At 56.3% G+C, this 12,257-nt stretch overlaps 1 protein-coding gene across 17 annotated transcripts in view; it reads left to right on the forward strand.

Moving 5' to 3' along the window:
• Window positions 1-12,257, forward strand: part of Dysf (dysferlin) — a 207,897-nt gene that overhangs the window by 129,734 nt on the left and 65,906 nt on the right. For all 17 annotated transcript variants that reach the window (XM_026405156.2, XM_077791802.1, XM_026405158.2 and 14 more), the window contains 3 exons: window positions 2,327-2,467; window positions 3,184-3,213; window positions 4,600-4,629. In XM_026405156.2, the coding sequence (XP_026260941.1) occupies window positions 2,327-2,467; window positions 3,184-3,213; window positions 4,600-4,629 (201 nt within the window). The remainder of the gene's footprint in view (window positions 1-2,326; window positions 2,468-3,183; window positions 3,214-4,599; window positions 4,630-12,257) is intronic.

Here is a 12,257-nt window from a genome sequence, read left to right on the forward strand (position 1 = left end):
TGGGGCTGGTGGCCTCTCCCCTGACCCCTCAGGCAGTGGAGTAATTAAAACTATTTAAGAGGAATTAAAAATGGATTGCTAGCACATGTGCTGTGCCCTGTGGCAGATATTACTAATCAAATGTGGCACAGTGAGGGGACAGATCTGGAAAGGGCACTTGGCTGTGGTCAGGAGCCTGGGTTTTCTCTGTCTCTACCTTATTTATGTGATTCCAAGAATAGCCTCTTTCCCCATCAAAAGCTGCTGATTCCTCAGACATTTATCAGACACTCGCTTTACGGAGACGGGTGGTCCCTTATTTGAGGCTGAGACTCACCCAGAGAGTAGAGAATCCTCTATGTATGTGAGTGAGCATGTCCCAGAGTGCCATATAGCTCTGTGGCACAGGCAGGGACCTCTGCACGGAGCTGTCCAACAGGACTTCCTGTGATGACGGAAGTGTTCTCTAGCTGTGCTGTCCAGAGTGGGAGCCACTAGCTGCATGTGGCTAGGGAGCACTTGAAATGTGGCTAGTACAAACCCAGAAACTTGAGTTTTAAATTTCATTGTGTTTTAAAGAATTAAAATGTGAATTTAAATAGCTGCAGGTGGCTAATGCTCCAGTATTGGAAAGGCAGCTCTGGAAGGTTCCAAGGAGGGAGGGATGGAGCCAGGCTGGAACATCAGGGAAGTCTGTGGGGAGGACAAAGGCCCCGAAGGAAATGGGGTCTGGGGTTGGTGGGGGAGGCTGAGGGGCACTGCAGCATAGTGTGGGGGTGAGTGTGGGCCTGCGAGGGGAGGGGTGGGCAGGCTGGCAGGGGGAAGGGAGTGCGAGTTAGGAAACAGAGTGGGGGGTTGGTGATGGGGTCAGAGCCACATTTTAAGAAGTTGATGCTCCTGGAAGAGATGACCAGGGGTGTGGCAAAGAGGCCCCGCCTGGGTAGTGGCAAGGAGAGGGATGGCGGGGGCAGGGTTTGGAAGATGTTTCCAGTAAAAGTTGCCACAACTTGGATGCCAGGGACCTGGGGAAGGGCTGTCGAGGGTCCCCACCAGATATGTGTGGGGTGTCAGCTGGCAGTGGTAACGTGGGCCTGGGCTGGGAACCCTACTTGGGAACTCTGGGAGGAAGAGCGAGGGCCCTGGGGAATGAGCAGCTGGAGGGAGCCTAGTTGGGACTGTGTGGAGAAGGGTGCAGGTGGAGGGTGGGCCGGGAGGTGCCCAGGATGTGCCAGAGTTCTCTGTGGGCCTGTGCGCCCACACCCCGTCATGGTAACACTTTCTGGAAATATCTCTGAAATGCTGCTCTCTCCCCTCTCATCCCACTGCCACCCCCAACCCAGGCCGGGGCCCCTTTGCCCAAACCACCCGCCCTCTTCTTCTTAAAGTGTTGCTTGGAGTCCTTTCCCTCCCTGTGGGCTAGCATCTAGCAAATGACTGCTGCCCGGAGCTCCTGCATTCCCGCCTGCCTAGCCCTCCGCCAGTCCCACCCCATCTCTAGCTCTCAGCAGCTGAACGGGCAACACCTGGCCCAGAGCAGCCTCGGGACCCCTTTCCAGTGCTGTAGCTGCTGCAGTTAACGCTCACTAATTGGTGCCAGACTGTCACCTGCTGGTGTGGGCATTTATGTGGAGCTGGTGGCCATTCCAGGATGGCTCTTGGGGACATCGAGGTCCCCTGCAGTGGTATGGCTGCAGTTAGCGTGCCCTCCCAGTTTTTGCTCTGGGTCTGTCCCTGCTCTGGGCAAGGCACGAGGACTTGGGAGGCCACACCACCATCTGGCGGAGACCCAGGTTCTGCCCACTGCCCTTGCTGGACTTGGCCAGGCCTGTGTGTGATGCACAGTCTCCGTGCGGTGGCTGACAAGGGGAGAGGCCAGCAGCACTGGGGGAAGTGGCCATGTGAAGGCAGGAGAGGGAGAGGCCAGCTGAGGCCATTGGGCTGGAGGAGGAGAGGATGTATAGGCAGGGAAAGAGAGGTGTCAGGCGGCAGTGAGGGGGCCTTCGGTGCCAGAGGAGGGTTTGGACTCTGTCCTCTGGACAGCAGGGAGCTGAGGAAGGTACCTGGGCAAAGGGATTATCAGGTGAAAACATTATTTTGGGAACATAATTTGATGAGCATGGTCAGAGTTTTTCCATTTTAAAGCTGGAAAAATTAAGGATGAAAGTGAACAGTCAGGACATAACCAAAGTCCCTGGGAATGTCACTCACATGGCTGCGGGCATTAGAGAAATGTGGGGAGACTGTCTCTCTGGTCTGGAGGCAGGCTTCAGGCCTACTGATTTTTGGAGGCCACTCTGAATCCTGAGCTGGGGGGATACTGACCCTTCTCCCTCCACACCTGGTCTAGGGCGCAGATGAGTTCATGGGTCGCTGCATATGTCAGCCCAGCCTGGAAAGGATGCCCCGGCTGGCCTGGTTCCCACTGATGAGGGGCAGCCAGCCGGCGGGGGAGCTGCTGGCATCTTTTGAGCTCATCCAGAGAGAGAAGGTGAGGCTGGGCCGCATCCAGACTCAGGAGGCCCAGGAAGGGTACCTGGTGGGGTGGGGAGGGCAGGGTTGCCAGGATCCCCCCACCTGCTGCCAGGGCCCAATGGGATTCTGGGCAATCTCTTCTGAAAATCAGGTCTCTGAGTGAGACCCATTTTGCCCATCTTTTCTGAACCCCAGATCAGGACTCCATCATCACTGGGGTAGAATGTGTGGGGTCTGTCACGTCTGAGTCCTCTCATCCCTGGACTTATTCTGCCCTGGGTCATATCCCGATGTGGCCTCTAGGAGGAGGGCCTCTGTGGTCTGGTGGTGGGGTCTTAACCGCTGTGATGGGACAGGCAAGGGCAGGATCCTTGTTCCAGTGCTGGCCCCGCCATGGCCTAGTTGTGTGGCCCTGGATGGCCACATCTCTTCTGTAAAACAAGAGGCTTGGGTTTGAGCTCTGCCTTCAGACTTATTCTTGGCATCACGTGAACCCCCACGTGTAAACTGAAAGGAGGGCTGCTCTGGGTGACGTGTCTGGAGGGGACATTTAGCTTCCCCTGCACCCCTCCCTCTCCCAGGAAACGGGGTCTGCAGCCCCCTGCCCTGTCTCATCCCCGGCACATTCCGTGGTGGTCATTTTCATGTTTTGCCGGGCTGGGGCCGAAAGGAGGGGGCTGAGGTCTTTGGGTGACAAGCGCATAATCGATGCCCTCTTTCTCTTCCCCCTAGCCGGCCATCTACCATATACCTGGCTTTGAGGTAAGCCTTCTTCTTATCTTTCCTTCTTTCAGCTAAGCTCCACCCTCCCTGTGTCTTAACCCCCTTCTGGCTCTAGGGAGGGTGGTCGGCCGCTCTGACACTGCCTTGCCTGGAGTCCCAGGGAAAGCTCCTTAAGCAGGGGAGGGCTTGGGGGGGCCCCAGGGCAGGGTGGGGAGGGCTTGGGGTACTCCAGGTCTCCGCGCCCAGCCTGGGCCTTGCCAGCCCTTGTTCCTTGAGAGGTCTGAGAATCACAGACTCCCACCTTGCAGAGGTCTCATGATCATCCATCATGGCTCCTGGCTGTGCTTTCAAGCTCATCAGGGCTCCTATCCCACTCCTCCTGTCCCACTCCAGACCAAGTGGGAACGCAACCTGTGGTGTGCGGCCCTGGCCGTGGTGCCTTCCAACAGTGCCCAGGGACTTTTAATGTGCACCTGGGGCTACTGACTTAACCCCATGATTCAGAAAGTGAGGGCCCCATGTAGCCTTTGCCCACCTGGAGTCCTCCTCATGCCAGCTTCGAGGCGTGGCCCAGCACCCTCTGCTTTCCCAGCCCTGCAGGAGCTTCTGATGCATGTCAAGTTTCAGAAGCCCTGATGTAGACTGGATTTTCCAACTTTTTCTTCTCATGGGACACTGTTTTTCTCCCGGCAATGGCAGCTTCAGCCCCTTGTCCCTGCCCTCCTTCCCTGTCCTGGGGGCCATGGGAGAAAACACAGATACCAGGCTTATTCAGTTCCTTATGCTGTTCCAGACCGGGCTCAGGTGCAGCTGTGCGGGCTCCTTTCGGACACCTCATTGGCCCCTGTGAGGCGTCCACCTGAGGTTCAGACAGTCTTTACCGCACGAGGCCACCTCTGCCACCCCACCCCTCTGCTTCTCCCCCGACTCTTGCTAGTTTCCCTTTCTGTCCTCTCCCAGCTCCGACTCTCAGTTCTGCTGGCCCTGGAGACTCAAGGTTGCCCTCCTTGGCCCCCCAGGTCCACTTGCCCTGCAGGAGCAATGACTCCAAGGCCCAGGCCCGACTTCCTCCTGGGGTTGCTTCATAGGGTTCCAGGTCCTTCTGCCACCTGTCTGTCCTATTCCCTTCTCCGGTCACTTCTGGAGCTGCCTGGGCTCTAGGCTTGGGCATGAGTCTTTCCCACATGTCCTTCCCTGGCTCAGGTCTATTGCATCTTCTTTCTCGGGCATCACGGAGGGTGTGGCTGGGGAGCACGGCATTCTCCCCTTGCCGGGAGGGGCCTTTCATTGGCTCCTCTTGGTGGTGGTGTCTGGGGTGCTGATCTCTGGCCCAGCCTTGCTCTCCTTGTTACTAATGGAGACTTCTACCTCCCTCTTCCACATGCACTATCTCCTGGATGTGGAACATTCGATGGTGTGGTCCAGGTGCAGGATACATCAAGGATCCTGGACGAGGTGAGCCGGACTGGAGCTGTGGCCTGTGGCTGGGGACCAGTGGGCAGACACAGAGGGAGGTGAAGGCCAGCTGTCCAGCCTCCCTGTCCATGCCCCAGAGTCTTCTAGCTTCCCGGTGCCAATAGGCACCTGTCACATGGGGACCTATCTGGGCTTTCTCCCTCAAGCTCTGTGTGGGTCCAGGGCTGCCTGGGGAGTGTCCCGGGGTGTGTGTCACCTCAGAGGCTTGCTGCCTTCTTGGGAGGGCCAGACTTACCCAGGCTACTCAAGCTCTAGCTGGTTGACTACCAGGTGGCATGTTTGAAAGACTGAAATGTTCAGCAGGGCTCAGAATAGTCAAGGAAGCCTCTCTGGTGGAGGCAGCATTAGCCAGACATCTGTGCAGCACTTAGCAAGGTGGAAACACACCTTTGACCCAAGGGGCCACGGACCAGCATGGGAGTTTAGGAGGTGGATGGAATGTGGACTCCTAGCGCTTGAAGAAGTTTAGAGCTACAGCTACGTGAAGAGAGCCACGTCCTTGGGCGTGAGAAGCACGATCTCTTTCGGCCTCCTGTGCATCGGTCAGGGGATGATGATGAGTGAGCGGGCAGCAGAGTCTTGGATAGAGAGACAGGAATGAGGGCCCTGGTCAGAGGGCCAGTTGGGAAAAGGGCAGCCACTTCCTGTCATCAGGGAATCCCCAGGCTGGGAGCGGACACCGTTTGACATTTTCAGTGCAATTTAGACTTGAAGCGCAGAACCAGGATGTGGGATCTGCAGGCCCCGCGCCCCTTACCTCACTTCCTTCACTCCCAGACTGAGGTGGGGTCCGCCAAGTGAGCTGGCCGTGATTGCGCCTGACAGGCGGCCTCCAGCTTCTGGCTGCAGTTGCGAAAGACTGCCGATTTGGAAAGGGAGGCAGAGCCTGGTCCAGGGAAGCAGCACGGAGCCCTCGCTCTTGATTGAGAGCACTCTGTGGCCAAAACCCACAGCCTCCTCTGAAGAAGACCCAGCCCAGGGATGAGTTATTAAAAAAAAAAAAATTAGAATCCTTCATAACTGGATTTGTCATATAGAGCAGTAAAGGCTCAGATTCTAAGCACAGGGATCCAACTGCGGTCTGGTTGTCAGGAAGCAAATCAAAACTGTAGCTTTTGGTCCAGATCCTTCAGAGGGCCAAGTGTCCTGCTGCAGGGCCAGCCAGGCCACAGGCTGAGGCCTCTTGTGGGTCAGCAGAGCCAGGGGAGAACAAGTCCTGGGGTCTGCTGGGCACAGGGCTGGACTGAGCCAGCAGGTTCAAAGGCCTGAGGTCTGATCTAATGAAGGGAGTGTCATCTAGTCCAGGGAACAAGCCTCCAGATGATCCCCACCCCCATAGCTCAGTCTACTTCCACTCGCTCCAAGGCCAAGCTTCATGCCACAGTGAGGGTCCTATTTAGTCTTCCTGCTCCCCAGAGGTGGGAGGGGGCAGGTCAGGGCTGCTGCTGGGTTGGTCCTGCAGAGAGTCCAAGGCCCTGGTGGTATACTTCTGTCTTCCGTGCTGTGGCCAAGCCCCTGCCATTGACCCCCATCCACTCCCTCCCAGGCCTTAGCCTCATCCCTTTGGGGACTACCTGAGCTTTCCCGAAGCCCTGGAAAGTCTGAGAGTGGGGAGGGCAGATCGGGGGTGTTAGAAGTTGTCTGACTGCATGGTGCGTGTTGGGGAGGGAGGGACTGGGGGAGAAACCAGCGAGGAAGGAGGCTTCTGAGACAGTCACCGTCATGGGGGACCAGACTAGAGGGGGCTGGAGGAGCAGATGGGGCCAGGGACTCTGGATGGCCCCTCCAGAGAACATCTGTGCCAGGGCGGGCAGAGGCAAAGATCCACACGTGCCTATGAGTTAGATGCTCTGCTGTTTGCCAGAGTTGCAGGCTCCCAGAGCAGGACAGTGGGGCTGGCTTCCTGGAAGAGGTGACACCAAGCTAGTGTTTGAAGCAGGAATAGGCAGAAAGTGCCCAGGAGCGGGTGCAGGCAGCAGTGCCTGGGGCTGGGGCTGTGTCACTGCCTGGGGTGACAAATTTCCCTTCTGGCAGGCTGGGTGCCTGTGTGAAGGCCTCTCTTGGGGAAGTAGATGGTTGCCCTGTGCACTGGAGGCTGGAGTCTCAAAGGGCGTGTGGAGGTCCACGGTCCTCAGGGCCTTTCTGTCTGTCTTTCCCTCTCTGAGCTTCTTCCCACCCTCCCTGGGCTTCACCCTGCTCTGTGTGCTCCCTGGCTGCCTCCCTCCTTGTCCCGCCTCCTCTGAGCCCTCCTCTGGTTCTTTTTCTTTTTGTCCGGAGAACAAAGGCGGTCGGCACTGCCAGGGGGAAGGAGTTCAAAGAAACGCAATTTCAGATTTCCTGAGAACTGGAGAGTGTGTGCATGCACGTGCGAGCGTGTATACATGTGGGCACTCGCGAGAACACACGCACACGTTGGGCAGGAGAGGTGCTGGTGGGCTCCTTTCTAACCAGGGCCCTTAGGATGTGGAGCACGCGCAGAGAGGACCCCCGGGGCTTGCGGTCCTGACCGTGCCAGGGCTCCGTGGCAGGGACGCCCTCGTTGGAGAGATCACATGCTCTGTGACTGTTTTCATGGCTGGCTCAGGGGCCATCCAGATGTCACCCCATGTGCCCGTCCCAATCCAGGAGACAAGGTGTGTGACTCTCACTCTGAGATGTACTGGAGGTACCCTCCTGCACCCCTACATCCACTAAAAGGAAGAATTTGACGTTTTGCCATCAGGAAAATAAGCCCAGTGGTCCCCCATCCCCCTCTTCCTCCCGCAAGGCCTTAATTTGAAACACTGTTTTTCCTGGGAAGTGTAATTAGAGCAGCATGTTGCTCCTAACGAGCTGGGTGGGGCCGGCAGACAATGGAGCCCTCCCTGCCGGCCTGGCTGCCCCCTGCCTGGAGCTCCCTGAGGAACAGGGATGTGAATGTCCAGAGGGTCCCCCGACTCTCTCCCACTGGGCAAGGTGGGGTCTATAGGCTTCTGGTGATGGGACAGCTAGGTGGCTGGAGAGGCTTGTCCCCGTCTACTCTGTCCCGGCAAGAAGCATCTGTCCACTGCGGTGCCACCTGGACAGGCCTCCAGGTGGCTTCAGCTCTGTGGGGAGAGCCTCGCTGTCCTTGAGGTCCTCTTGATCTGAGCCGACTTGGTGGACACCCTTCCCGCCCGTTCAGCCCACCACTGTAGCTGCTGCAGGTCTGGCTGCCCTGCCTTCAGGGTGCACCAGAAAGGGGCTGGCTCCCTCTAATTGGCTTATGTGGTATGGCTGTCCTTGGAGTCCCCGTCACTCGTAGGACAGTGAGTCGGGATGTCCCAGTTGCGCTTGCAGTTTGCATCCCACCCCTGCCTGGCCATCCTGACAGGGCCTCCATTTCTGATAAGGGTCACAGCACCTTCTCTGAGAAGATGAGAAAGGGGGTGCTCAGGAGCTGTCTCTGCCTGGGCTCAGGACTCCTGTTAGAAACTCTGAGGTGCTGCAAGAATGGAAAGTGGAACACCTTGGAAGTGGGTGGGCAAGGCCAACGTGAGGCCAGCAAGCACCCCTGGGCAGGCAGGCCCCGCCTTTATCCCTCATGCAGCACTGCCCCTTGCCCTGATGGGAGGAGCGTGGAGTTGTCATCTACTCGATGAGCTGAGGTTAAAATTGGGGTGGGCAAAGGGATGGGCTCTCATTAAATGGCTACAGTTGGATCCAATCCAGGTTAAATATTCTGAAAGTGGACCACCAACTTTCTATCTCTCACACTTCCATGGGTGAGATGATCAGAGACTGGTTAGGATCGTGCGAACTGTGGGTGGGGCCCGGGTCATTGAGGATTGAAAGATGTCAGAGAGTAGGGTTATGGGAAGTTTCCGGAGAGTTTGGGGAGATTTCTGGGTGCCTGGAGAACTTGACCTAGGCTTGGAAAGCTGTGTGAGATTTGGGCAGATGAGCAGACCCATGCAGACAGACAGCGGTGAGCAGGCTGGGGAGGCAGGGCTGGGCGGGGACCCCAGGGCCTGGCGAGAGCAGATAGGATTGCTGGGAAGGAGAGAAGGTGTGTGTTGGGATCATTTCTTTATCCATCTCTTCCTGCACTCTTCCCTCTGTCTGCCCTTCTTCCCTCCCTTCCTTCAGTAATCTACCCATGATCATTCATTTATTAGGTAGGGGATTTAGCTGTGATCCCAGTGGTACAGAATTGCCGGTTTCACCAGGGAATACATAGAACGGTGTGCAGAGGGAGAGATGTGTCTTTCAGTGGGACTCTGGGCTGTGGGAGCCCTGAGGGTGCTTTGGCTTATGCTCAGGGCATAGAGAAGATTTAAATGGACATCTGAAGTCCAAACAGATCAGGTCACCAGATGAAGTGGCTAGAAGCTCATTCCAGACCCAGGGTCCAGTGAGTTCCAAGCCTCTAAATTAAGGAGAGCCTGGTGCCTCTGGATACCTGCTAGAGCTCAGAAGGGTGGGGGTCGGCACGTTCTGGGAGGTGGCTCATCAACATTGGGGCTCCTGGAGGGGAAGTTTATCTGGTGAGAGAGGTGATCAGAGAAGTCAGCAGGACCGGGGAGCCTCCTTGGAGGCCTCATTAACGAAATTCGCACTATTCCTGCCAGGGTGGGGGATTTCAGGAGTGTAAGCAGAGGGTGGCATTTTTTGGAAACCTGGCCTGGCTGCAAAGCTCTTGTGCACTTTTGGGGGGAGTGGGTATGCCAACTCACATGCACAGAGACCACTCTGGATGGTAGTGAGTCCGAGAGAGAGGGTGCTGGCTTGGGCCCAGGAAGAAGACAGGGTGGGTGTGAGAGAGATTAGGGACGAGGGGAGGAGAAGCCCAGGGTGGCACTTTTTTTTTTTGGCTTGGTTGTCTAGATGGCTGTGGGGGCCAGTTTCTGAGATGGCATTGAAAGGGAGAAAGCAGAGTCTAGTTTTGGACAAGTTCAGTGTCAGCGGCCCGTCAGGTGCGTGGATGAACGGAGCAGAAAGATTCTAGGAATGGGGCTGGGAAGACGATCGGGAACAGAAAACCCAGGAGCCCTGGCATTTCAGAGCTGGTGGAGGGAGCGGGGGAGGCTGCCCCGGGGGAGACTTAGCATCAGAGGGCAGGAGGGACCGCAGTGTGGAACCCGAGGGGTGGCTTTAGGAAGCAGATGGGGTGGGTCAGCTGGGCAGATGCTGTGGAGGGTGAGAGGTGGGAACCCACGAGTGAACTTTGGGCTGAGCTTCTAGGAGGTGATGGTTGACTTTGGAGAGAGAAGTTTCCAGGATGGGGTGCTGGGGGGAAGCCGAAGGCTCTGGGCAGGGAGGGAGGGAAGGCCCTGGGTGGGGACAGGAAGGGAGAAGAGAGGAAGGAGAGGAGGAGGCGGGAGAAGGCCCACAGAGGGGAGTGCGCGGATGGATTCCAGAGAGATGGGTCGGGGCAGGAAGAGCTCCAGGAGCCAAGGTGTGACACCCATGGCGCTGGGGGGACAGTGTGGTGGCAGCTGGTGTGGTGGAGTGGGTGGGCAGAGGTGGGATCCCAAGGAGGTGGTGGAACCAGCCTGGGGCCAGAACGTCCTGGGATCCCTGGGGACAGGATGTGGCTGGAGGTGGCCATGGATGTGTCTGGTGCCTGGCGCGGGGATCTGCTGATGGACACACCTCTAACCTCTGTTTCTGCTTCCTCCTCCTGCCTCCGCTGGGCCGGCGCCCCGCAGCTGTGCGCTCCTGCCTTCTTCCTCCAGGGCCTGCTGCACACGGTACTAGCGCTGAACCCGCCAGGGCTGTGGTCTAGGGCTGTGGTCTCCGTGGGCAGGTTCCCGTCCTCTGCACATGGCCAGGACGTCTCACCATGGAGCTCTGGGGGCTGGAAAGATGGAGTCGGGGACTGAGGGAGAGAAAAGGAGAGCGCAGAGGGGATATGTTCTGGGGGAAATGTATTGACGGGTTGTCCTTCTCAGGGAGCTCAGGGCTGTTCCCTCCTTGGTCCCTTTGTCCCTATTTTATCTTGGCCCCACAGTGAGCCGAGCCTCAGCCAGAAGAGGCCACCATCAGGCCATGAGTGAACCTTGAAGTACCGCCTTCCTTTAGAGAGGCCACCCCGGTTCACAGCCACCTGTAGCTGGTGGCCTTGGAGTGCCACCGTGGACATCACACGAAGGGTGGCCCGAGCAGCCAGGCTACTGCAGTGGCCGAGCAGGCGGGAAACAGGATGTGCAGCCCTGGACATCAGCCCTCTTCAGCCAGTCAGAATGTGGGTGGGGGAGGAAACTGAGGCGTCCCTGCTTATACTGCCAGCATTGCTGTGGCATTTTAATGCTTCTGGTGGCCCTGCGGTCCTTAAGTCATCCTGGGAAGAGCAACACCGGTACTGATGGTAAAAACAATGGTACTGACAACTGTAGTAATAATTACGGTCACAACCATTTATTAAGCACCTTCTGTGTGCCAGGTACTCTTTACATTTATTGTCTCGTTTAATTCTCAGAGCAACTTCACAAGAATATTGCTATCCCCGATCTTTAGGAGGATCCTGAGTCACTGAGGTTGGGTGATTTGCCCAAGGTCAAACTGTTAGGCAATGGCAGAGCTGGAACTGGAGTCCAGGTCTGTCTGATTCTAGAACAGAGCTTATGACTACTGCTACAGGTCAGAGAAGCCTGGCATCATCTGAGTGTCCTTGGACAGAAAGGATGGCTTGGGTTGGCTGTGAGGTTTCATGAAGGCGGGAGGAAGCTGGTATTTTTTTCTGTTTCAGCTTCTCTCACCATCTATGACAGAGCATCTGTAGATGCATGTGTTATCCTTTCAGAAGAAACCCAAAGCTAGTTACTTGGAAAATGACTCTAATGATTCCATGGTTGATTAAATGAGATTACAGGAAGCCAGCTCTGTAAAATGTTCAGCACAGCCCTTTTAATTCTAGTCAACCTTTTCTGAATGTTATGGCCTCCATGTATGGATGGGCAGGTTGTGCACTGTACAAGGGCAACTGTGTCTAAGGGGGTGCAATTTCTCACACAAACATCATAAATATATATTTTCTTATAAAATTTTTCCAGTAGGTGGCAGTAAAGTGTCTTGTCCTAATAAACTTTTAAAATATGACAGTTTTCTGATATGAAGCAGATTGTCTCGAGAAAGGGATATCTTACTCTAATGGTCACAAAGGTGTCACCAGTAGTCCTCGTGAGAGTTCACGTGTTCCAGACATAATGAACATGTGTCTCCTTTTCTCTTTTATCGATTGTTCTGCTCTTCTGGTATACAGTGTTCTGTCCTCATGGGGGACAGGCGTGAGAGATCAGGTTTGGGGCTGGAAGGTGTCTGGGTGTGGATGTGGGTGTGCGGGATGGTAACCCAGTTGGGTCTGAGCCAGGGGGCAGGAGAAGCAGGATAGAGGGAGGCACGTGGATGTTCTGGGTTGAAGCAAGCCCCATGTGCATCGTGCGTGTTGGGGACAGGGAGACCCCGAGCTGCTCTTGGTCACCAGAGCCTGCAATATGGGAGGAGGTGAAGCTTGCTATTCACTTGAAATGGGGTGACCTGAACCTGGGGGATGGCGTTTGGTGATCCTGGAAAGGGTGGTGCCTTGCAGAGGCTGACAGCTCCCCCACTTCTGCCTGCCTGTCCCTACGTCTGGGTCTGGGTCTCTG

The sequence above is a fragment of the Urocitellus parryii genome, chromosome 12 (genome assembly GCF_045843805.1).
Source record: "Urocitellus parryii isolate mUroPar1 chromosome 12, mUroPar1.hap1, whole genome shotgun sequence".
In the NCBI taxonomy this organism is placed as follows: domain Eukaryota; kingdom Metazoa; phylum Chordata; class Mammalia; order Rodentia; family Sciuridae; genus Urocitellus; species Urocitellus parryii.